General features: G+C 38.9%; 1 protein-coding gene across 2 annotated transcripts in view; it reads right to left on the bottom strand.

The window, feature by feature from the left end:
• TEX10 (testis expressed 10) overlaps positions 1-25,810 on the bottom strand; it is a 52,645-nt gene that overhangs the window by 13,751 nt on the left and 13,084 nt on the right. Inside the window, exons 6-11 of one of the 2 annotated variants that reach the window (XM_072412081.1) lie at positions 23,555-23,693; positions 18,482-18,657; positions 14,996-15,173; positions 11,944-12,032; positions 10,752-10,885; positions 2,060-2,140 (exon numbers count right to left, since the gene is read on the bottom strand). In XM_072412081.1, coding sequence (XP_072268182.1) covers positions 2,060-2,140; positions 10,752-10,885; positions 11,944-12,032; positions 14,996-15,173; positions 18,482-18,657; positions 23,555-23,693 — 797 coding nt within the window. Of the gene's footprint in view, positions 1-2,059; positions 2,141-8,035; positions 8,767-10,751; positions 10,886-11,943; positions 12,033-14,995; positions 15,174-18,481; positions 18,658-23,554; positions 23,694-25,810 lie in introns of those variants that run through there. The other variant, XM_072412082.1, reaches the window with a different exon arrangement.

The following is a 25,810-nucleotide window of genomic DNA, read 5'->3' as shown; positions in this document are numbered from 1 at the left end:
GGTAAGTATGTTACCGGTTTTAATTATTTTTAAAACTTGCATTCGCCGTATAGGACGCACCCACTTTTCCCCCCCAGTTTTGGGGAAGAAAAAATACGGTAACACTATTAGTTAATACTAAACAAATGGGTATTCTCTGAATCTTTGGCAGCTATTCCCAGCTGGCATTCCTTTTGAATTTGCGTACCGCCAGCTCAAAGGGGTAATGTTCCTCTGACCAGCAGCTCTTGGCCTGCTCTAAAAAAGGCATCTGAGTGCATTTCCTACCTTTGATTCACCTCCGCTGTACATGCGTTGGACCTACTTTGGGAATTTGCATAAATAAAATTAATTGGAGGTGTAGTGCACATTTCCCATAGACAGGAGGCATGCAGACCTTGATCATCCATACAAGCTTTCTTTTTCCCATTAGCAGGAGCCCAGGTTGGTTCCTAAAGACAGCAGCCAATACAATATTCACTCTGACAATCCCAGTACAATGAGTGCCATTGTTTGTCCTGTCTTCTCAAATAGCGCTCACACAGACCATAGAGAGCTGATCGTACACACCAACCTATCCCCGCACATGAGCATTACACAGGTCATGTGATGTCAGGTAAATGCAACCTGCTGCTTTGCAATGACATTGTAACCTTTTGTGTACTGGTCGCACAGAACAGATGTCAATAAGTGTGGATGTCATTTATGAAATGTACAGCAACCGCTCTCTATGAAAGAACCAATCCATAATCTGACACCAGCAATGAGCACCAACCTGCTAAGACTGATAACCTGATAAGAACATAAAAGGAGCCTGCTGGATCAGGCCAATGGCCTATCTAGTCCAGCTCTTGTATCTCACAGTGGCCCACATCTATAGTAAGGAGGTAGCAGATATCCATCAGAACTAGTAACTTGTGATGGACTTTTCCTCCAAAAATCTAGCCTAGATGCCATCACCACAGTGCAGAATTACAACCTTTATTTATTTCAGTGACTAGGACACTGTAACTAAGACAGAAAATGATCAACATCTTCCTAGTAGGGTGCACACAACAAAAATATTAAAAAAAATATTATTTTTGTTGTGTGGGAGTTTTCTTAAACACATGCCAATTGTATAGCAATGCAGCACATTGCACAGAACTTTTTTAAAGCACTGTGGACAGCAATACACAGTTATAGGGTTACTATTACATTCAACAGACACTTAAATTCCACCACAAAGATTGTGTTCACCGGGTCCCTGACTGGGTATAGCAGACTGGTACTTCTGTCTCTGGGCTGTATAGTTCTGTCCAATGTCTTCAGCTTTCAACTTGTACTTCCCATAACTAGGACAAAGCAATACAAGTTCCCCCTGGCCCTTGTCATGTCTGCCTACCCATCCCTCCCCCGCTCTGTATTATCACTTATTCAATGCTGGATCAAGACACATGAGCTTCAATACACATCAGCTGCCTATTCTCTCCACAGCCTGGTATTCTGGGGGTTAACTTGTGGCTCTGGAGAAGGGAATTTCCACAGCCAGCACAGCGGACAGAGGGACAGTAGCACAATGGGAGGCCAGCAAGGTGGGGAGCATGTGCCCACAGAGAGGCCTCTGAGTGCCCCCTCTGGGGCATGCCATAGGTTCCCCACCACTGCTCTATGGCAAACTGATTTGATCTCTTTATATATTATTAGCAGTGGTACAGCAGTATAAACCATCGCTAGAGTTTTTAGACATTTTTATCAGACTTGTTGTCATGTACCTAAACCACGAGGAAAGACGCTGAATATTGTTTCCTTCACAGGACAAAAGAGTGCACAAAAGAGTGCCCTGGTACAATTTGCTTGAACAGGGGAAAAAAATTCCTTCCCGATTCCATGAGGCATTCGAATGTTCCCTGGATCAACGGTCACTGCTATCTTTACTTTAAAGCCTAAATACCCTGGTATATTATGTAAAGCGAAAGTAAGAAATGACAAACACACATGCTATAAGCTACTATAAGATTTCTTGATTTCTAAATTACAAAATACATTACATATTTCAAAAAAAAAAAAAAAAAAAAAAAAAAAAAGCAAAAAAACTTACCAGATGTTGGGTAATTGCATTTTGAAAGATGTCAAAGCACTGACGCCTTGACTTCACTGAAGACAAGTTGCTGCATACTGCCTGTGGAAATATATATATTACTTAATACAGCCTGGCAAACCAAAGTTTTACTTGTAAGAAAAAAAATGAAAACTAACATTTTTTACATGCTTTTAAACATGGCTATGAAATTATACAACAGGCAAGCTTTTAAAACACAGGTTCCCAAGAGGGGTGCTACCCCCCCCTTGTGTGCTGCCCAGCTCTTCCTCTTCAGTTTGAGCCACAGCCAGAGCATCATTGAGCCGCCCAGTATTTGCATATGGGCTGGCTCAATAATGCACTGTCCATCAGTTCAGTCTGAGATCCCCAGTAGTGGGCGTGTTCTATAGAACTTGGAGATCAGTTCCCACCTGCTCCCCACCTACCTTGTACTGTAAAATAATCCCACTCCTTGTACACCAGCAGCAGCATGAGAGCTGCGTCTGTGTCCATGCTGCTGTCATTATCCCCAATGTATAAACCTTAATATCTCCCACAGCGATTGTTGTACAAACGTGACATTTTTAGGGTACACCGGGGACCCTGAGAGTTGATACTAATCTTAATTTCAGCCGCCTGAACATAACAGTTGCCAGATACTGGGTCTCAAACATAAAATTCTAACAGGAATCAATTTTCTCATTAAAGTGGACCTAAAATAAAAAAGATGACACCTTTATTTGAGCAGATCAGTGACGTATACGGCTGTATTTGTGTAAAAAAAAAAAAAAGTGCCACAAACTCACTGCGCATGTGTGAAATCACCATTTTTCTTTTTTTCAATAACAGGAAAAGTCCCTTCTACGCATGCCTGTTTTTAGAGCCCAAGCTTCCAGGAATTTGTGACGTGTATCCCAGGAAGCTCTGCGCTCCAATTTAGTTTTAACCGCCTATCGGTAATGAGAAAATAGAAGGGGCTTTGCCTTTTTGTTTAAAGCATTTAATTGAAAAAAAAAAAAAAAGATTTACCCTGCTATATAAAGTAAAAATTGTGGCGACCGGCAAAATTACACCAATATTGTTAAAATCTCCCAATAAAATAATTAAAAAAAAATGTCCTTGTTTATAGATATATAGTATAGTTCACCCAAAGCAGGCGCAATCAAATCACTTCTTGAAAAATTGGGCTCTGACCCAAGAAAAGTTGGGAACCTTTGTTATAAAACAAATGTAGTTTTCTTCCTTTCTAGTTATACAAGTTACCCCATATTTGTTAGAATAAATATGGATACAGAAGTAAACAATATTCAAATAAAATGAAACATGTAATTTTCTGAACATTTGCAAATCCTTTGTCTTTGACAGTACTGAAAAGACTTGCATCTTTAAATAAACCTCAGATCTTGAACTATTAAATAATGAAGAATATATATAACAAACAATAAATATCAAATTAAATATCACTACAGATCAAACCTCTTTTCTTTGCGGTACAGAAAACCAAGGCTGTGACATTGATGGAAGGCTGTATTCCATGGTGTTCTTTCATTAGAATATTTGTACACAAGAAACCTCTCTGCCTCTCAGAGGCAACATTATCCTGCCTAGGTCACCCTCAAGTTAACTGCTGGGTGTATACCTAAACTAATAGAGCATATCAACTCTAAATAAAAGGACATTGTGACCTCTTAGAAAGAAAAAAAAATGTGTTCCTTGCATGGGTATGGGGGAAAAATGCTTATTGCAGAGAAGTTTAGGTTTTTAAACTCCTGATCACAATCTACAGTAAAGCTATGTACACACTTCCAATAATTATCGTTTAGAAACGAACGATCCACAATCATGAACGATACAAAGTGCTTTTAACAAAGTGCCAATAAAACACTATAAATAACAATAAATAACCATACAAAACAATATATAACTATTTTAACAATATTATTATTATTATAAAAGCAATTAACAGTTGTGACACACTTTCACTATAAATCAGTGTAATGGTGGTTTTCATTGCCAAAACCATAGTCATGTGCTGTACTTGTGGAAGGGCAGTGACGAGGCTCATGTTGGTGGCGATGAGTGAAGTTTGGTACAGGAGAAGGGTGAGACTGCGGGTATGGATAGGGGAAGGAATAGGTATGGTATTTTAAAGTTTAGTTGGTTCATCATCCCTTTTTTCACCACATCAGTCACAATCGGCTCCACAGCACCTGCTGGTTCTGGGTTCATCTGCTGCAGTTTCGAAGCAATGTAGAAGGCACAGCCATCAAATTGATCCTTTGGGTTCATTATGGCCATAGCTTTCTGCAAAGCTTCCTTCTTATCCTAGTCCTCATGCTTTCTTTTCTGACCTCTATTTTTGGTTTGAACTCTTTATAACTCTTCCTCTGTTCTCCTTTGTTTCCTGATACACCAGAGGAATGGCTGTTCATTGCTTCCGACTTTCAAGAGTTTTGGAACTTCCCTAATTGTGGAGGAGCAATTGATGGGAAGCATGTAAGAATCATCTCACTGGCAGACAGTGGATGGTATTATTATAACTATAAGGGGTTTTTCAGCATCGTGCTCATGGCAATAGTGAATGCCCATTACGAATTTGTTTTAGTTGACATAGGAAGAAACAAGCGCATGTCTGATAGAGGGGTTCTGGATGGTACGTCATTTCACAGGAAGCTGATGAACAAGCAAGCAACTACACCTTCCTAAAAAAAAAAGCCAAACTGTAGAGGGAATGAACTTTGCGTTTGTTGCAGATGAAGCATTTGCATCACATGAAAACCTATTAAACCCTATCCTCAGAAGAATTTGGACAAACCAAAAAAAAATGTATCAAATACCGGGTATCTCGTGCTAGGAGGGTGGTTGAGGATGCATTCGGTATTCTAACAAATCGCTTCAGAATATTCCATACTGCTATCAATCTGCGCATAGACAAAATTGATAAAAGTAGTCTATGCTTGCTGCATGCAGCATAATTTTCTATGCTGCAATAACTGCAAGATTTTGCTACAGCATCACCGGGCGAAAGCAGTAAGCAATTTACTGGTCTAGTGGAACTACAGGTTCCAGTACCTCAGAATGCTTCAGTGTTGGCTAAAGAAAACTGGGAGTACTTCAACACCACTGGAGCAGTGGAATGGCAGGATAGCATGACATTTTAGTCTTTACATCACAATGTTTGTAGGACTGCAATAAAAAAAGTACTATATGTTTTCCTTGCTTTAATATTATTATTAGTCGTTGCGGTGTTTTTATAAATTATACAATAAAAAAAAAAAAGTTTTCACTAACTTACCTGGTCTTGAGTCTTGAAAATATCAGGAGTCCCATCAAGCCTCAGTGTACTTTCCCCAGCATCCTTGTTCTCTTCTTCCAGGCTGCACACTGACGACCTCTTCATCCAAGAGGTTGAAGTACCATAATTTAGGTACATATAACATCCTCTGTTTCAGCACCTGACCGTTCTTTTTTTGAACATGGTGCGCAAGTTTTGGATCTTCAGCTTAACATATTTTATGTTGGCCGCATGATTTATGGTCTTGCAGAGCTCCACCATAGCGGTATACGCCTTCATCTTGAGGTTCCAGTTTGAATACTCCCCAGACTTCACCTTCCACAGACAGGGTTGGGATCTGTATACCTCAAACTCAAACTCACGCATGAAGTCTGGATTGTTAAATGGGTCATAGGTCATGACCTGTGCAAAACAAAAAATGTAATCATTAGTTAACTTTACACCACTACACACTGCAATAGTACAATAACAAACAAATAAATAAATAATAAGAACAAAGCAGCATCACTTACCTACCAAGAATGTTCTCGCACGAACGACTGCATGCGCATGTATGACCTTCCACCTTGCACTGCAGATCTCCCACAACACTTTGCAAATCCAGCCACTTCCTGTTATTGCTCACGTGAGAGAGATGTCACAGAGAAGATCCAGCCAAGCCACGCGTGCTACACCAATGACGACAGAGGAGATGGAAGTCATGGTGGACATCTTGGAGAGGAGTGATTGGTGGTAGGAGGGCTCAGTACAGATCGTAGAATGGCAGAAAAAAATGCTATTTTAGAGAAGGTGCAGCGCACGTTAGAAAACCATTTTGGTGTTCAGCAATCCAAGGACCAGCTGCGTAAAAGGTGGTCTGATTTGAAAAATCGAGAGAGGGTAAAGCTGGATGCGATAAGACGTCGCATGACCAAAAAACATAAGTACAAATTTCTTTTGTTTTTAAAATATTACTTTTTTTTATATTTTTTTAATTTTTTTTTTGGAATTACTTGTAATTTATTTGTATTTTTTTATGTATTTATAATTTTGATATTTTTCTATTTTGTATTGCAATTTTTTTTATGTAAAATTTTTTTTCTGTATTACATTGTTTTTATGCATTAGGATGCCATGCTAGGGAGGTAGAGGAGCAGCCGGAGGTGCGACCAAATGTGCAGCTAGAGGTGCAGCCGGAGGTGGAAGGTAGGATATTGCTATATATTTAATTTAAAAAAGTATTATTTTAAACATATATATATATTTTAATTATAATATATATTGTAAATATATTTAAAATTTTGTTTATTATTTTTATGCAGAGTTTATTATGGTTTCCCATGCAGAGGTTATAGAGGAGGAGGTAGTGGAATCTGTGGTGGATATTGACCCAGGTATGCACCAAAATTTTAGAGAGGTAGGCTGCATATGATTGTGTGTAATTTAACTTTTCATTTTTGTTTTTTCGTAAAGCATTTATTTATTGTGCATGCAAAACAAAATGTCTCATATCCATGTGTCGGCTTATCTTTACAATATCTGTGTACTTAATATGCTTTTTTTTTTTGGAAAATAAATTGAAGGCCATCGCCAAGAACGTGTGGCATGCAAGGAGGGGCCAACGGGATGGGAAACGCTGAAAACTGAATTATTAATAGAGAGGACCTGTCATATGAATAAGAAAGAATAAAGACAGGTCCTCTTTATTATTCATAAGACAGGTCTTCTATATTAGTGTATATATATATATATATATATATATATATATATATATATATATATAAATATCCTCTTTATTATTCATAAGACAGGTCTTCTATATTAGTGTATATATATATATATATATATATATATATATATATATATATATATAAATATTTGTCAAGAACATTCGTTCATCGCGCATGCTCAGATCATGCACGATCACTGTACGACCGTACAGACGCTAGATAGCGAACGATCGTCAGCCAATCAGATCGGACATGACTGTCATTCATTTCCAACGACAATCCTCAACGTCGTAGGGTCCCTTTTTTTTTTTTTTTAAAGATTTTCGGCCAATCGGTCGTTCGTTTCCTACGATAACTTATGGTGTGTACCCAGCTTAAGGTCTATAAAAATTTGGACACAGACAACTTTTTTCTAATTTTGGTTCTGTACATTACCACAAATAATTTTAAATGAAACAACTCAACTGCAGACTTTCAGCTTTAATTCAGTGGGTTGAACAAAAAGATTGCATAAAAATGTAAGGAACTAAAGCTTTTTTTTTTTTTAAACACAATTACTTCATTTCAGGGGATCAAAAGTAATTGACTCAAAGGTTATTTCATGGGATGGTGTGGGCAATTCCTTCTTTATGTCATTATCAATCAAGCAGATAAAAGGCCTGGAGTAGATTTGGGGGGGGGGGGGGGGGGACAGACATGCTCTTCAAAGGAGCTCTCCAGAGGTGAAAGCTAGCCATAATTAAGCTGCAAAAACAGAAAAAACCTATTCAAGAAATTATTCCTACAATATTAGGAGTGGCAAAATTTACAGTTTGGTACATCATGAGAAAGAAACAAAGCCTCGGTGAACTCAGCAACGCCAAAAGACCTGGATGCCCACTGAAGACAACAGTGGTGGATGATCGCAGAATCATTTCCATTTCACAACAGCCAACCAAGAGATTATATATATATATATTTGGTGCTTTAATTACTGCCCATATTATTTTCTATTCATTATACTCTATTAAAAAAAAAAGAAAAAAAAAAACTGAAGATTATCCACAGGGTGTAATGATGACAGAGAGAGAGAGAGATTTGTATTGGAGTCAATACAGCTATTTTGTATTAAATGTATTGAACACAAAATGACTGCTAGCCTTGCCTGATTATCTGTGCTTTAATCCAAACACAAAGTAACAGGCTGCCTTTTTTAAGTCAGTGGTGAGCTGCTGACTAACATAACTTGCAATGCGCTGGACTCCATCTTTAACAGTATTTCTGCTAAGTGGCATCTCAGAGATGCATTGAGTAATTTTACACTTGTTTGGGAAATCATGAAAAAGGGAATCACTCCCAGACAACATAAACATTTTAATATTATACCCATCAGAGATGGGCTTACTATGTTTTGCTGTGCACAGTAAAATTTTAAAACTGGCAGCTGTCAGATTAGTATTAGAAAGATAGTTGCAAAAACTAAGATACTGGGAATTATATTTCTTCAATTTCCCTTCAAGAAACTCTTTTCTTTCAGTTTCACCAAGTTTAACAACACTTTTGTGGTTGGTATCAAAGTGCCATCTGACACTTGATGTGTGACACACAACAATCATTACATTGAATACATAACGCTTTCCCATTGCATTCAATCACTCCATCTGACTCTGTCCAGGCCTCTTGGACTGATCTTCCACTATCTGTTTTTGCTGTACTAATTTTTGGGTGTTCAAGTTGGGAGTCTACAAAAACACAAAATTAAAAAAAAAAAATTAAGCACCCAATACAAATCTATCCCTATACCAAAAATAACACTATTCGTTAACACTAAAGAAACAGATATTCCCTGAATCAACAGTAATTCTTAGCTGGGGTTCCTTTTGAATTTGCAAACCACCAGCGCAAGGGAGCAATGTTCCACTGACCACCAGCTATTGGCCTGCTCTGAAAAAGGCATCCGAGTGCATTTCCTACCTTCTATTCACCTACGCTGTACATGCGTTGGACCCACTTTGGGAATTTGCATAAATAAAATGAGGTGGAGGTGTAGCGCACATTTCCCATACACAGAAGGCATGCAGACCTCGATCATCCATACAAGCTCTCATTTTCCCATTAGCAGCAGCCAATACAAAGTTCCCCTTCATAATCCCAGTACAATGAGTGCCATGTCTGTCCTGTCCTCTCATAGCTCACACACAGGCAATAGAGAGCTGAACCCTGCATATCAACCTATCCCAGCACTCCGAGCATTACACTGGTCATGTGAGGTCAGGTAAACGCAACCTGCTACTATTGTAACCTTTCTCATACTGGACGCACCCAGCAGATGTCAATAAGCGTGGATGTTATTCATGCAATGTACAGCAATAGCTCTCTATGACAGAACCAATCTATAAGCCGACACCAACAATGAGCACCAACCCGATAAGACTAAAAACTAATAACAAAATAAGAAGAGACCGCTGGATCAGGCCAATGGACCATCCAGTCCAGCTCCTTTATCTCACAGTGGGCCACATCTATAATAAGGAGGTAGCATATACCTATCAGGGCTAGTTACCAGTGATGGACTTTTCCTCCAGAAATTTGTCCAAACCCCTCCTAAAAGCATCCAGGCTAGATGCCATCACCACAGTGCAGAATTACCACCTGCATTTATTTCATTTCATTAACTAAAACATTGACACCAACACAGAAAATGATCAACATCTTCTTAGTTGGGTGCAGACAACAAAAATATTTCTTCATATAATTTATATCTCACATTACAGGAATGCAGGGAATTTTACTAAATGCATAGCAATTGTATAGCAACGCAGCACAAAGCGCACTTTTTTCTTAAAAGCACTGTGGACAACAACACACAGTAACAAGGTTCCCATTATATTCAGCAGGCACTTACCTTCTACCACAAGCTTTGTGTTCAATTAGTCCTGACTGGGTATAGCAGACTGGTACTCCTGTCCCTGGGCTGTGTAGCTCTGTTCAGTGTCTTCAGCTTTCATACTGTACTTCCCATAACTAGGACAGAGCAATACAAGATCCCCCATCTCCCCCTTGTCATTTTTGCCTACCCCTCACCCTCCCCCCTCTGTACTTTCACTCTTTCAATGCTGGATCAAGACAAATCATCTTCAATACTCATCAGCTGCCTCTCCTTTCCACAGCCTGGTATTCCAAGGGTTAACTGATGACTCCAGAGAAGAGGAGAAATTCTGCAGCCAGCATGGGCTGACAGAGGGACAGCCAATGGTAAGCCAGCCAAGTGGGGATGATGGACCACGAATGCTGAACACATGCCAGATTCTTGTCCGATATCGGCCCTGAGACAATTATCGGACGAGAACTATTGCACATGTGTACATAGCCATAGATTCGCCACCACTGCCCTGGGGTAATCAAGGATAAATAAAGAGAAAACCAAAGAGTTTTTGTTTTTTTGGCTAAATATTATGGTAAAGTCACAAGTCCAAATCATTCTGTGTAAGCAAACATAAAATAATATGTGATATATAACCCTGCCCTCTTATAGTACCCTTCACATTAGCAGCATTCCTTAATTTACCAGTAACAACTGTCTATAAGCCCAAAAAAAAAAAAAAAAACCCTCTACCCAGCATACATTACTTTCCCAAATGTAACAAAACATATAAATGTAACAAAACATATAAACAGACTTTGACTGAACCCAAACTTTAAAAGTTTTTACAGGAGATTGTTTTACCTGAGTAACTGTCCAGTGATGTACAAAAAATGGCTGCTGAGTCAGATATATACAGACACGAGACACTCTCGTTTTGCTCAGTGGAAAAGTGATTTTGTTATTCTGCATCCATGCCAACTTTTCTTTAGAAAATCCTATTAAAAAAAACAAAAAACAAAGTGAGAGCGAGACTTTTAGCCAATGTACGTCAGAGTTTAATTCTGCTTTAAAAAGTCATAGCATTTACTTTCCATTCATGCTTTTTCTACCCTGACCGATGTCAAGTCATAATCTCACATATGCAAACTTGCAGTGCATTTGCACCATAGAGCCAAGGCATAGGATGTTATCTTACCTTGTGATACTCTAGTCATACAGGCATTAAGAAAGAAGAAAAAACAGACTATACTGGGGATACAGGACGATGTCTTTAAGGAATGGCAAGTCAGGTATTGACCAGGATGCAAGAAATATAGTATGAACTGCACATCTTTAGACAAGGTCACCATATAAATAAACAGAAATATTCTCCGTATGTGGAATGATTTGCAGCATTTAAAAGCTGTCATCAAACGTGAGCAAAGTGCACTAGCAAATGGGGTAAAGTGAAGCTCTTAAGTTGAATTTCATTTTACGCCTCAGTAATGAGATTATAAAGTTGTAGTTTACAAATGTACGTCAAGCCCTTGCTTGCAGCTTATATCACAAATGACGGGGGAAGTTGCTGTGTAAACTGAACAAATATTAAGGCTTCTGTCAAAACAGAGCTCTGACTCTACAGAGGCAACCTCTTTACATCTGCTTTATATCATTTTAGATGGTTGGAAGTGGAAATAGTATGAAACAAAGCTGTTGGACAAGATAGCATTAATAAATGGGAGCAAGTGCGGTTTGAATGGAGGAAAGGTAAAGGACCTCTCCTAAATATTTATACATTATGACTTGTAGGCACAAAATCCCTCAAGTGCCTGTGGACAGGGGCCAAAGAATAAAAGCCAACAGGATACAACAAGCAAAATGTCCTAAAAAAAAATCTTTTAGTATATAGGTGTAGGCCAAAAACATGTAAAGATCAAAAGTTCTGGCATTATTGGGATAGGTTAGTCTGCTGGCACCAGAAACAACCCAGCATTTTGAGAAGGGTGCCAGCAACTGCAACGTTCAAATTTCTCACATTACAGGTTCCACACAGTTTGTAAAAAGTTCACATTACCTATGAGGGTTGAGAACAAAAAGCTGAAATAGTCCACATCTTGCATTGTACTTTCAATGACTGGACACATCCAATTTCCAAAGGGGGACCTGTAATAAATAAATGGTTTGTTGTCTTTCAAGTAACGTACAAGGACTAACCATTTGAATTCAAGTGTTAACAGCAAAGAGTTTCCACATTACTGTATTGTTAACTCATCAGTGGCTGGCTTGAAATACAACTCGTTTACCAGGAAAAATGTTTTGTGCATGTTTTTTGTGTGTAGCTGATTGAGTGGAGTTTAGCTTTAAAAGGAGTGCACGCTTTATAATTTTTTTTTTCTAACTATTCATCAGCTTGATGCAACTATGTATTAAAATGTTACTATAGAAAACCTTGTTTCTGTGTACAATTTGTAGTTCCTATACACTGAATACACTGTATTGAGGACAAGCATTTTTACTCATTACAGTCCCTGATCCGTTTAAGGCTTCAAAGGGGGTTGCACCTCAAGATTGTTTATAAATTTATATGTGGAGATAGATATAGATACCAGGTGATGTGTGTGTGTATATATATATATATATATATATATATATATATATATATATATATATATATATATATATATATATACACACACACACACATACATACATCACCTGGTCCTCTTGTTGACCCCTAAACTTAGATTCCAGCTCCAGCTTCCCATATCATCAACTTAGCTGGGGGGGGTGCATCAACCAATAGTCATCCTACAGATCACATCCAGTAACCTATCCAAGAGCCTCAAGGATACCTAATGGGAATTAACTATATAAAAATGGGAACAGAGATTGGGAGCTCCTTTTGTCTTGCTTGCTTGGGCTTGCTCTCTTTGTCTCCTGAGGGTCTCCTTAGGTAAGCAGGTATGGTGTCCTCTTCTGAAGGAAGTAGGCCCCTGAAGTACCCCATTAACCTCTTAGCAGGTAGCTATAAGATATTCCTGATTGTAGTCTTATGGGTGTCTATAGTATTATTCCATTACTTTGCCATTTTGTAATTACTGTATTGTGTGCTAAGCATTATTAGATTATTACAGGGGTTACCTACTAATAACCTTATTTCCATGTACTGTGTATATTATTGATTGGAGTTCCTATATCTCGATATCAACCAATATTAAAAAAAAAAAAAAAAAAAAAAAAAAAAAAAAAAATCGCAGATAAAAAAGACCCTATGTACATAGTTGGTCCAGAGGAAGGCAAAAAAAAAAACAAAAACAAACACCTGGTATGTTTTGCCCTAACGGAAAAAAAATCCTTCCCGAATCCATGAGGCATTCGGATGTTCCCTGGATCAACGGTCATTGTTATTTTTACTTACTAAAGTTTTTACAGTTAAGTTCTGTGCTTCTAGAAAAACATCAACGGTCATTGTTATTTTTACTTACTAAAGTTTTTACAGTTAAGTTCTGTGCTTCTAGAAAAACATCCAGCTTTTTCCTAAAGCAATCTATAGTAGTTGCTGAAACTGCTTTCTGAAGGAGCCTATTCCACATTTTCACTGTGAAATGAAGAATCCCTTCCCTACCTGGAGCCTAAACTTCTTTTCCTTTAGATGCAAACAGTGCCCTCTTGTTTTTTGTAATGATCTCAAAGTGAATACCTGGGAAGAGAGTTCTTTATATGGACCATTTACATATTTATAAAGGGTGATCCTATCCCCCCTTAAATGGCTCTTCTCAAGGGAGAATAGATTCAGTTCAGCTAATCTCTCCTCATAGCGGAGCTCTTCCATTCCTTTTATTAGTTTAGTTACCTTTCTCTGCACTCTCTCCAATTCCACAATATCCTTTTTGTGAACTAATGCCCAAAACTGGACTGCATATTCCAGATGTGGTCTGACCAATGCTTTGTACAGGGCCAGGATTATATCTTCATCTATGCAGTCTATTCCTCTTTTGATACAAAAAAAGTATTTTGCTAGCTTTTGATAATAACAGCATCTACCAGAATCCCTAGATCCTTTTCCATTTCTGACCCCCCCCCCAACTGTATTACCTCTAGACCGTATGAAGCATGCATGTTTTTAGCCCACAAGTGCATAACCTTGCCTAATCAAATAGTACATCCAGGTCTGCTTGCTGACATGACATGCTGTATGGACCTTATTTCATTACATAGTTTAGTGTTATCTGCAAACACAGAAATGGTACTTTTAATCCCAAACTCTATATCATTTATAAAGATGTTAAACAGTAAAGGTGCCAAAACTGAACCCTGGGGTACACCACTAAAAACTTTAGGCCATCCAGAGTATGGCTCATCAATCACTACTCTCTGGATGCAGTCTTTAGGCCAGTTCTCTATCCATTTACAGTTTGCTCTTCAAACCTATCGACCCTAACTTGCATATTATCTGTGGGGTACTGTGCCAAATGCTTTAGCAAAGTCCAAGTACACTATATCAACTGCTATTCCACTGTCTACATGTTTACTTACTTCCTCATAAAAAGAGAGTAAATTTGTTTGACAACTGTGGTCTTTCTTGAAGCCATGCTGACTATCACTTGTAATATTATTTTCTAACAAACTCCCCTGTGGTACTTTACCAAACTCTCTAGGACCTTTCCAGCTATGGATGTTAAACTAACTGGTCTGCAGTTACCTGGTAATGACATGCTCCCTTTTTGAGGATAGGAACCACATTGGCCCTACGCCAATCCATTGGTACCATGTCAGTGATTAAAGTCTTTAAAAATTAAAAATCATGGCCTTGAAATAACTGAGCTTAGGTCTTTAAGAACAAGTGGATGTAATCCATCAGGTCCCGGTGCTTTGTCAGCCTTAATTTTTCCCAACTATTTCACACCTAATTATTATGCTCTGACGAAGGGGGTTTGTCCCTGAAAACACATGCAGGAAGCCAGGTAATTACTGAAAAGTGCTGGGTAGTGCTTCCAGCTAAAAGAGGCTGGGGAGAACATTGCTTATATACTCAAGCATATCATAGCCAACATCTTTTAGATTTAGTTTCCAGAATTCTGATAATTAGCACTATGAGTACTTTTCCGGATATTAGTATAACTCACCTGGTGTGTAATATTCCAATGAGCTTAGATGCAAGATTAGACGGCAATCTTTCAAAGATACAACAATGACTCAAGGAAACCAGTAAATCGGGTGATAAAAATGGGATGAAGTACAAAAGCTGAACTAGCCTTAACTGTAATTCTTCTGGTAGAAGCACAAGAATGCCATCTTTTGGATCTGTTTGTAATATAAACAAGAATAAAACAAAATTGTCAGAATGCATTAAGTTAATATCAAGTTTAAAAAACTGCATTTATGCCATCTTTATTTATCAGATTGCCTTCTAACAACTGAAACTCTTTGTATACAGCATTAAATTGTATGACTGGGTAAATAAGTTAAAAATAATACATTAGTACAGCAATATATTATTACCCTGTATTTATATAGTACCTACATATTATGTAGGGCTTGATAGAGACCAAAGTCATGTCACTATGAAGCAAAAAATTAGGGGAGACTGGAAGCTCATAAATCTGGCTACACTATATAAAGAAGGGTTAAGATATTAAACTATTACCTCGGAGTCAAGGTAAGGGAATGCTATATTTTGCTCATCTTAAAACAATAGGTCCGAAACCAAAAACAGATACTGGAACTTTTTTTTTTTTTAACCAAGGTTTTATTAAAAGGCAGCGATACACTAACTCTAGAGACCTAAGTGTTGGGTAGACCAACTTGAAATACAACTAATTTAAACTGACTTTATTCATAACATAACCAAGTAACCATTTGAAAGCCTTAGTTCTACAGATGAGAGATGGGAAAAAAAAAAAATCACCTTTTTAAAAGTTCAGTACCATTCTATTGGGTAGTCATACAGGCCTGTAGTCTCACTTTTAGGTAAGATGCAAATGGGAGCTGGGGGGCTTTTTCACACCAGGGCAGTCTGTTGGGCTGCATTTAGCAAATTTCACTATTACAGGTGTTGCTTTAGGAGAGACTTTTATGGAACACTAACTCTAACTCACAGTGCCAGCCGCCAGAAGCCCGGTGGAAATGCGTGTTCTCCAAGTCTGAACCTAATAACCTAGCCTTGAAAAAGTTGGTGATGCAACAGATTTGGAGATTAAACAAATGGCAGGAGGAACTAATGTAGCCACCATATCTAAAGATTATTATACTGTAATATATGAATTTGGGTTTAGATTATGCTTTAGCATTTAAAATATAAGTATCAATGCCTAATTCTGATGGTGTTAACACATGTTCACATAGGTTTATTAACAACTTCCACACACAATCCCTACCAAAACCTAATTTAGATACAGCAGGATAAACTTACAGTCATCTGTGTATTTGTGAGAGGTCTCATTTCTTATAACTGTCACAGAGACAGGACAAAAAGCAAAACTTTCCAATAATGGTCACAGACAAAAATAGTGTATTGGTGAATATTAAATGAAAGTGTACGCTCTAGAGCCCAAACTAAGGACATCAAGTTATTTACTTTGCACTTAACAAGAATTAAATGGGATTTAAAATAAGCCAGCCCTGACCTAACATTATTTCTGCAGTATGCTGGGATGTGTTGCATCACAACCAAAGGAAAGGTAAAGTCACATTAACACATAATTTATAAATATTATTAAAACATGCTTTCTTATTTTTAAAAACTGGTTGTGCAGTCAAATTATGTAATGGCTGTTGGTAGTATTTTTGGCTGAACACTAGAGGGCAGCAGGAAGGGTGCAATGTCACATGCCTGCCTATTGGAAAACTACATGCCCCATGATGATTGCAGGAATGTGGACATTTACACATGTAGTCTCCATGGGTTATAGCCCAATTGGTGGCTGCAAAGAAACAGAATACAAACAGAGCAAGCAATATATCCACAGGTATTATGGATATGCAGTTCTCTACAAAAGGGTATAAAGATTTTATATGGGCTAATCAAACATTTTTTAAACAATAGAATGAAGAAACGTATCATATCAATATCTGTATGCAGTCTAGTTTTAGGCACCAGTTCACAAAAAGGATATTGTGGAATTGGAGAGAGTGCAGAGAAAGACAACTAAACTAATAAAATCAATGGAGGAGCTCAGCTGAGGGGAGATTAGCTGAACTGAATCTATTCTCCCTTAAGAGACGTAGAAGGGGGGATATAATCATGCTTTATATATGTATAAATGTCCATATAGAGAACTCTCTTCCCAACTATTAACTTTATGATCATTACAAAGAGCAACAGGGCACTTTGCGTCTGGAGGAAAAGAAGTTTATTCTCCGGATAAGGAAGGGATTCTTCACTGTAAGGTCTGTGGAAAATGTGGAATAGGGTGCCTCAGGAAGTAGTTTTAGCAACTACGATAGATTGCCTTAAGAAAAAGCTGGATGCTTTCCTAGAAGAACAGAATTTAACTGGGTATTAAAGCTTTACCCCCCTAGCAGTAATCCCAAGTGTGACTCGGGGTGTATTTTACATGCTAAAAGAGGTGGCTTTAAACTTGAAAGAACCCCACTTAGCTTGCTCCGTCGGCGTCCCCCGGCATCCTGCTGGTGCCCCCAGGTCTTGAGGACAAGTCCTTACTCTTCGATCTTCAGCCGACGAATGCAAAGACATTCTCCGGGGTTTCCTGATGACGTCAGTACATGCGTTGGTGCGGGCGGGAGGATTGGCGGAAAATTCAAATCATTTTGTATTGGATTCAATACAAATTAAAGCCTACAATGTAAAATAAATTCCATGCAAAAACAATGTAACGCGTTTTTGCATGGAAATACAGAGGGAATTGAAACGCTAGGGGGGTAAAGTAAAGATAACAGAGAATGTCCAGGTAACAACATCCGATTGCTCATGGAATCAGGAAGTTATTTTTTTTTCCCCTGTTGGAAATTGTACCAGTGTTTTTTTCCCCTTCCTTTGGATCAACTATGTACATAGGGTTTTATATCTGGGATATGTTTATTTCCCTAGTGGTTGAACTTGATGGACATTTTCAAGAATGGTCTTTTTTTAACCTGACTGCCTTACAATCATATTTGTTTTAATAGTTACATAGTATCATGACACTCTAAATGCAGTATGTTCCATTTTAACACAGATGTTGATGTGAACTGATTCTTTTGGAAACAATGGCCTGCAATAGGAAATTCCAACATTCATAGTGTGAATGTGCTCTTTCACTTTTAGAAGTGATCACTTCTCAAAGATCACAACAAAGACTCCAGTGTTAGATTTAAAGAACTTAGAAAAACTTGCTGTTTTACATTGGAAAGCAGCCTGAAAAGGATAAATTTTTAGTGAAATTCAAAACATTTCCCCCAACGCTTACAAGTAAATAGGAGGTTGTTTTAAAGTGTTTTAACTGCTTGTTTACATTTGCAAATATTTAGAAGGCAAATTGTAGCAAAATGAAAATCATCCTTTAGAAAGTCTCCCTGGCTACCAAAGCTGATCCCAGTGCTTTAATCTTTCACATATGTATCGGAATTACCCTGTAATTAATAAACAGAACTCTTAACAAGATCATACACACCATAAATTTGACAGGCTACTGACTGAAGGTTTTGAAGTAATTCCTTGTTTGACCGAGCTGCAGCAGTATATATTGTATCAATCATAAGGGAAGAAAGCTGGTGGTTTCTTGGACCAAGATGAACAAGCTGAATTGGTAAATTGGCAAGCCATCGAGATAAAACTTTACTTCGGCTCCTGAAAATCAAATAAAATAACCAATGATGTACTTTGCATATTTTTCCTGTGTTAATAAACACCTCATCCATATAAGAACTGCTTTTGCCTACCTTGCTTACTGCATTCCAAATCTATATATAAATCGTGTTACGGTTTGGTAAAGAAATCTTTAGCACAATCAGTTTAATAAACAGATTTACCACCACACACTATGGCTACATACAGTTAGGTCCATAAATATTTGGACAGAGACAATTTTTTTTTTTAATTTTGGTTCTGTACATTACCACAATTAATTTTAAATGAAACAATTCAGATGCAGATGCAGCTTTAATTCAGTGGGTTGAACAAAAAAAATTGCATAAAAATGTGAGGAACTAAAACCTTTTTTTAATACAATCAGTCATAAAATAATTAATGAAATTAAAAGGCTGAAAATAAAATGTTCATTTCTAATACTTGGTTGAAAACCCCTTGATGGCAATGACAGCCTGTAGTCTTGAACTCATGGACTTCACCAGATGCTGGGGTTCCTCCTTTTTAATGCTCTGCCAGGCCTTTACTGCAGCGGCTTTCAGTTGCTGTTTGTTTGTGGGCCTTTCTGTTTGAAGTTTAGTCTTCAACAAGGGAAATGCATGCTCAATTGGGTTCAGATCAGGTGACTGACGTGGCCATTCAAAAATGGTCCACTTCTTTGCTTTAATAAACACCTGGGTTGCTTTGGCTGTTAGGTTTTGGGCCATTGTCCATCTGTATGACGTATGAAACGCCTCCAAATCAATTTGACTGCATTTAGCTGGATTTGAGCAGACAGTATGTCTCTCAACACCTCAAAATTCATTTGGCTGCTTCTGTTCTGTGTCACATCATCGATCAACACTAGTGTCCCAGTGCCACTGGCAGCCATGCACGCCCAAGCCATCCAACTGCCTCAGCCATGTTTTACAGATGATGTGGTATGCCTTGGATCATGAGCTGTTCCATGCCTTCTCCATACTTTTTTTATTTGCCATCATTCTGGTTAAGGTTGATCTTGGTTTCATCTGTCCAAAGAATGTTTTCCAGAACTGTGCTGGCTTTTTTAGATTTTTTTTTTTTTTTAGCAAATTCCAATCTAGCCTTTCTATTCTTGAGGCATATGAGTGGCTTGCACCTTGCAGTGCACCCTCTGTATTTACTCTCATGCAATCTTCTCTTTTTGGTAGACTTGGATATCGATACGCCTACCTCCTGGGGAGTTTTGTTCACTTGGTTGGCTGTTTGTGAAGGGGTTTCTCTGCACCATGGAAATGATTCTGCGATCATCCACCACTGTTGTCTTCCGTGGACATCCAGGTCTTTTTGCATTGCTGAATTTACCAGTGCTTTGTTTCTTTCTCATGATGAACCAAACTGTAGATTTTGCCACTCCTAATATTGTAGCAATTTCTCAGATGGGTTTTATCTGTTTTTGCAGCTTAAGGATGGCTTGTTTCACTTGCATGGGAAGCTCCTTTGACCGCATGTTGTCTGTCACAGCAAAATCTTCCACATACAAGCACCCCACCCCCAATCAACTCCAGGCTATTTATCTGCCTAATTGATAATGACGTAACAAAGGAATTGCCCACACGAGCCCATATATTAGCAATCTTTTTGTTCAACTCGCTGAATTATAAGCTTAAAGTCTGCAGTTCAATTGCATCTAAGTTGTTACATTTAAATAATTGTGGTAACGTACAGAAACAAAATCAGTTGTCTGTCCAAATATTTGGGGACCTTACTGTACATTCCAAAATTGATTACATTTTGATACAGTAAAGATTGAAAACTACTTCAGAATAATAATCTGCAAAATTTGAAAGTGGTACATTGTCAAGAAACTATCATATGTTCCCAGAGCTGCAGGTGTACATTTGTGACAGGCCAAGGGAGGCCTATTTTAGCTGCCTTTCCATACTGTACCTGTACTGTTGTCATCATTCCCTGCACAGCCCTGAATAGCCAGAATTGCATTTATTTTGCAACATACACCAATCACTGTCTGATAGTGGCTTCTACACCAAGTAGATTACTGAAGTTTGCAGGGGCGCTAGGATATGTGTGTGTAGGAATGCTGGGAGAAGGCAAGAGAACCAGTGGGCTTTTGGCAGCCATCCCTAACAAGGACCTGAGATTGCCATGACCGGGCAAGCTGCAGCCCCAGCTATTGTTGGCTAGTAAGGGCATATATATAAAAAAAAAAAAAAAAAAAATAAAAAAAAAAAGTATTGATTGGCAGTGTGCCAGAACTGAGGTAATCAAATGAGTAATGTGGCAGGTACAGGTTTGTGTGGAGCAGAAGAGGTAGGAAAAGTCACATCACTAGGGGTCAGTCAGACAGGAAGGAAAAGAAAAAATACAGATGTCAGGTACCCTCAGTGGTGCACATTGCCTATAGAAACCCCTAGCAGCCTCTTCAGGAAGCCTAGGTTTTATTAAACTCTGGTGTAGTGACCTGGTTAATGTTTTTATTTTTCACTGGTTCTATTTATATCCTTTACCATTTGATAAATGGGAAAGCATCTCCCTTTCCTTTCCTCCAATGCCCTATGAAGCAAAACTTGAATTATATAACTCCTAGGGCCACCTGTTTTTGTTCAGTTCCTCAGTCTCATCTTCTGGGAACATATTCCAAGCAGTGTGTAAATCATTTTTCCCCCACTGCACTTTCTGGAGAAGGAAGGCTTAAAAAACAAACCCTTCTTTAGTAGACAAAAAAAACTGCTTCCTTTTTAAGAGTGTCTGGCATTGAAGGAACCTTAATGTATCGAATCATAGGAAGGGGCGTAGACACCAAAATAATAAAAGTTAGCAGTTTCCTGTAATAAGTACAAAGCACCCCTGAGATCTCTGAAAAGGATGAAGAGGCTTACAGGACCTAAAGTGTCCTGCCACCTGGTGCTCTACAGCAGAGCTTGTTGTGCTGCAGGCAAAAAATAATGAGGCTCAAGCTCAAAGAAGGTGGCTATACACCCTCAAAGCAAGGGAACATCAAATATCCAAAAATCTGGACTTGCTGAAGTTATGTACACCACCATCTAATGTCAATGGAAGGAGGAGTAGGTTCCACTGTAAATTTAAATTCAGTGCAAGCAAAAGACAAGCTCTACTACCATGTAACAGTGACATATCACTAATTCAGGCACTAAAAAGACACTTAGTAGTATTTTCTGTAAGAACTAAATCTCTTGGCCAAATAACTTATGCATGTATAGCTCTACAAATGCCTTGGACAAGTAATGTTTTTGGCACCATACTATTTTAGTAAACCAAATACATTTACAAATATTTAGATTAATGCCCCTAGTGGTAATCCGGAGTGTGACCCGGGGTGGAAAACACTTGAAAAAAGCTGTAACCCCGAGTCACACTTGGGGTAAATTTAGAAGCCCCTCTTACCTGTGCCCCACGCTCCAGCGGCGATCAGACGATCCCGCTGTGATGCCGGGGCGTCTGTCCGTCAGGGGGTGAGGCGGGGCGGGAAATTTAAAAGCAGATTACCGAGTAATCTGCTACTAAATGCCGCCCCGGGTTCCGGGCACGCCGCTGCTCGCATCTGCAGTTGAATGCGATGCACCATGCAGGACTTCTGCATAGTGCATCACATCTAACTGGTGATGTGATCGGCAATAGTAAATTCTGGGGGTGATGCCAGCAGCATCGTTGGTGGTTTCAGGGGAGTGAGCAGGGCGGGAACATCCCGACTGCATCACACGGGAAGATGTGACATCTTCCAGGAAATGCGGTGGAGTGATGGATTCTGGGGGCTGGAAATTTAAAAGCAAATTACTATGTATTGCTAGATCAGCTAGAACACCTCTCCTGAGCTTTATGAGTTCCTTCTGCAACACAAAACAGATGCCTATGGAACCGTTAGGGCTAACCGGCGCAACCTGCCATCACTGTTTGCAAAAGAGAAGCTGAAGACAGGAGAAATTGTTGCCTGGCAGAAAGGCAAGATGATGGCCCTGAGATGGCGTTACAAGAAAGATGTGTGCCTGATGAGTACTGTCTATGATGCCTCCATCGTTCTGGTATACACAAAACGTGGGAAAGAAGCGATGAAGCCACAGGTGGTGATTGACTACAACAACACCATGGGAGGTGTCGACAGAGCTGACCAAGCCATGACATTCAACCCAGTGATGAGGAAACAGCAAAAGTACTACAAAAAGATTTTGAGGCATCTAGTTGAGCAATGCCTATGGAATGCCTACATTCTGTACAGAACAAATTGTCAGGGGCCTGTGAATCATACAGACTTCATTTTGCAAGTTTCCGAATCCATAATCAAGAACCACCAAACACCATCAGTGGCTATGAATAGACCTGGACATCATGCTTCCACCGTTGTCACCCTAGAACGCCTGACTGGTCGTCACTTCATTGAATACATGCCACCAACCCAGAAAAAGGCAGCACCTACAAGGATGCTGCTCAAAGACCAATGACAGAGGAAGGAAGATCTACTGTACTGACAGTATCTACTGTACTGACTGTAATGTTGGACTTTTCTAAAATCTGCATTCAATTTATATTTTTTATCAACAATATTGCACCCTTGTTTGGAAAATTTCAGTGAGAAATTTTTGATAAAATAGTTTTTTTTTTGATAAATGACATGGTTGTGGTTTATTATTTCATTACTTTTTATAATTATGATTTTTGATATTTATTACATTCAAATTTATGATTGTAATATAATAAATATAATTATTTCACCCAGGAATTAAACCTAAGAATTACAGGGCCACAATATAAACAAAATGTCCTATGCAAAAAAAATAGGATCACTTTTTGCATCAAAAAACTGACAGAATTAGAACGCTAGGAGGGTTAATACTCATATAAAAGAACCATTAAATAAGTAAAAAATTGTAAAGTCAAATCTTACCTTCCCATATTGAGGAACATTTCTTCTTCTTTTAAATACGTCCTATTAAAAAACTTTAGCAGCATTGAACGCACTGATAAATGTAAATCTTTTTGCTGGTATGACATATAAACTGCTTGAATTAATTTTTCTGTAGCCACTGAAATATATAATAAAAATATAGTTGGGCGACATCAGTAAAAACTAATGTAATTTCCCTGATATCAATTCTTCAAAGTTGATTTACCAAAAACATCAGAAAATATCAAGGCCGTTCTCCTGCTAGACAGGGTTGTGCTGTGGAGCAGAGATGTTTGAAGACATTTACACACACTTGATAACTGTTGCCCGATGATTTTTTTTGCTAATATGAAATTATTTGGAGTTTAAATTTGATTTCAATGTTTAGCCACAGATTCTGTTGGAAATGGACTGGTCTACCAGGCTACTTGTAACAGGAAATGGGGCAGGGTAAACCTGTTAGGATATTGTAAACATATAAAAAGACTGAAGAATAAAAAGAGAGACAAGGCTACAGAGAGAGTGATTATTATTATTAAATAGGATTTATATAGCGCCAACATATTACGCAGTACTGTACAATAAATAGGGGTAGCAAATGACAGACAGTTAAAGAGAATGACACAGGAGAAGGGAATCTTGCCCAGAAGAGCTTACAATCTAGGAGGTAGGGGTAAGTCTCACAGGAGGGGAGATAGGGAGTGATGGGAGATAGTGAGGGTTTTAGGAGACAGAAAAAGACGGGTAGGCAAGTCTAAAAAATGGATTTTAAATGAGCAGAAAATAGAAACAAGCTGAATAGGCCAAGAATGAGCTGTGTAGGGCTTTGAAGGCAAAGCATAGGAGCTTGAATTTGATTTTCAGGTGAAATAGAAGCCAATGAAGCAAACTACAAAGGGATGGAGCAGAAGAGTGGTGGAAGAATGGATGAATCTGGCTGCAGCATTCATAACAGATTGTAGAGGAGAGTGGGGTTAGTAGAATATCAGAAAGGAGGATGTTGCAGTAGTCCAGACGAGAGATAAGAGCATGTACACATGGAGTTTGGGGGTCTCTGGGGACAGGTAGAATTTGGAGATGTTGCGCAGGTGAAAGTGGCAGGACCTGGAAATGTTCTGATTATGGGGGGTAAATGAAAGGGCAGAATCGAGGGTGACAACAAAACAATGTGCCTGAGGGGAGGGACGAATGACAGTGTTGTTAACCGTTGGGAATATGTCAGAGGGAGATTTTGAATTTTAATATATCAGCGTAAAACCTTGTCCAGGACTGAGGGAGACAAGTCAGGGGTGGACAGATAGATTACAGTGTCATCAGCATATAGATGGTAATGTAAGCCAAAGGAGGAACTGTGACTACCTAGTGAGGAGGTGTACAGAGAGAAGAGAACCAGTCCAAGGACTGACCCTTGGGGAACACCAACAGGGAGGAGAGTGTGAGAGGAGGAATTACCAATAAAAGAAACTTTAAAGAACCGATCAGACAGGTAAAAAGAGGGCAGGGTCACTGATTGCAATGGAGCACAAGATTTGGATTAGAAGGGGGTGATCAACAGTGTCAAACGCAGAGGAAAGATCAAGGAGAAGGAGGAAAAGCTGCCTTGAGACTTAGCTCCGATGAGGTCATTGGCCACTTTTCGGTGGCTGTTTCGGTGGAATGGGCAGCTCGAAAGCCAGACTGGAGAGGGTCAAGGAGAGAGTTGCTGCTTAGGTAATCGGTGAGTCCTTTATAGACAAGGTGCTCAAGGAGTTTGGAAACATATGGGAGAAGGGAGATAGGACAGTCGATAGAAGGTGGGGTCTAGTGACAGTGTTTTTTTAGGGATAGGGGTGAATAATGGCATGTTTGAAAGCTAAGGGGTAGATACCAGTTTAGGGAAAAGTTGAATAGTTGGGTTAGGGCAGGGGCCAGGCTGGAGAAGTGGGCAGAGTAAATCAGAGGGAGTTGGGTCAAGCGGGCAGGTAGTAGATGGAGATGATGAGAGAAGAGAGGATAGGACAGTAACAGGGCTGAAGGAGGCCAGCGATGATTTACAGGTGGAAGGGGTGGACATGGTTGGAGTGACCTGGTGAGCAGAGACATCATGTCTGATTTTGTCAATTTTATCTCTAAAGTAGGTGGCTATGTCTTGGCAGCAGAGAAGGTTGTTGTGGTGGGAGCAGGTGTGGGGTTTAGGAGGGAGTCCGTTGTGGAGAATAGACTGCGTGGGTTGGAAGCTTAAGAGAGAATGACTGCAGAGAAATAGTTTTGCTTGGT

The sequence above is a fragment of the Pyxicephalus adspersus genome, chromosome 5 (genome assembly GCF_032062135.1).
Source record: "Pyxicephalus adspersus chromosome 5, UCB_Pads_2.0, whole genome shotgun sequence".
NCBI lineage: Eukaryota > Metazoa > Chordata > Amphibia > Anura > Pyxicephalidae > Pyxicephalus > Pyxicephalus adspersus.
The sequence above is the reverse complement of the archived record's forward strand: the minus strand, read 5'-3'. Positions and strand labels throughout refer to the sequence as shown.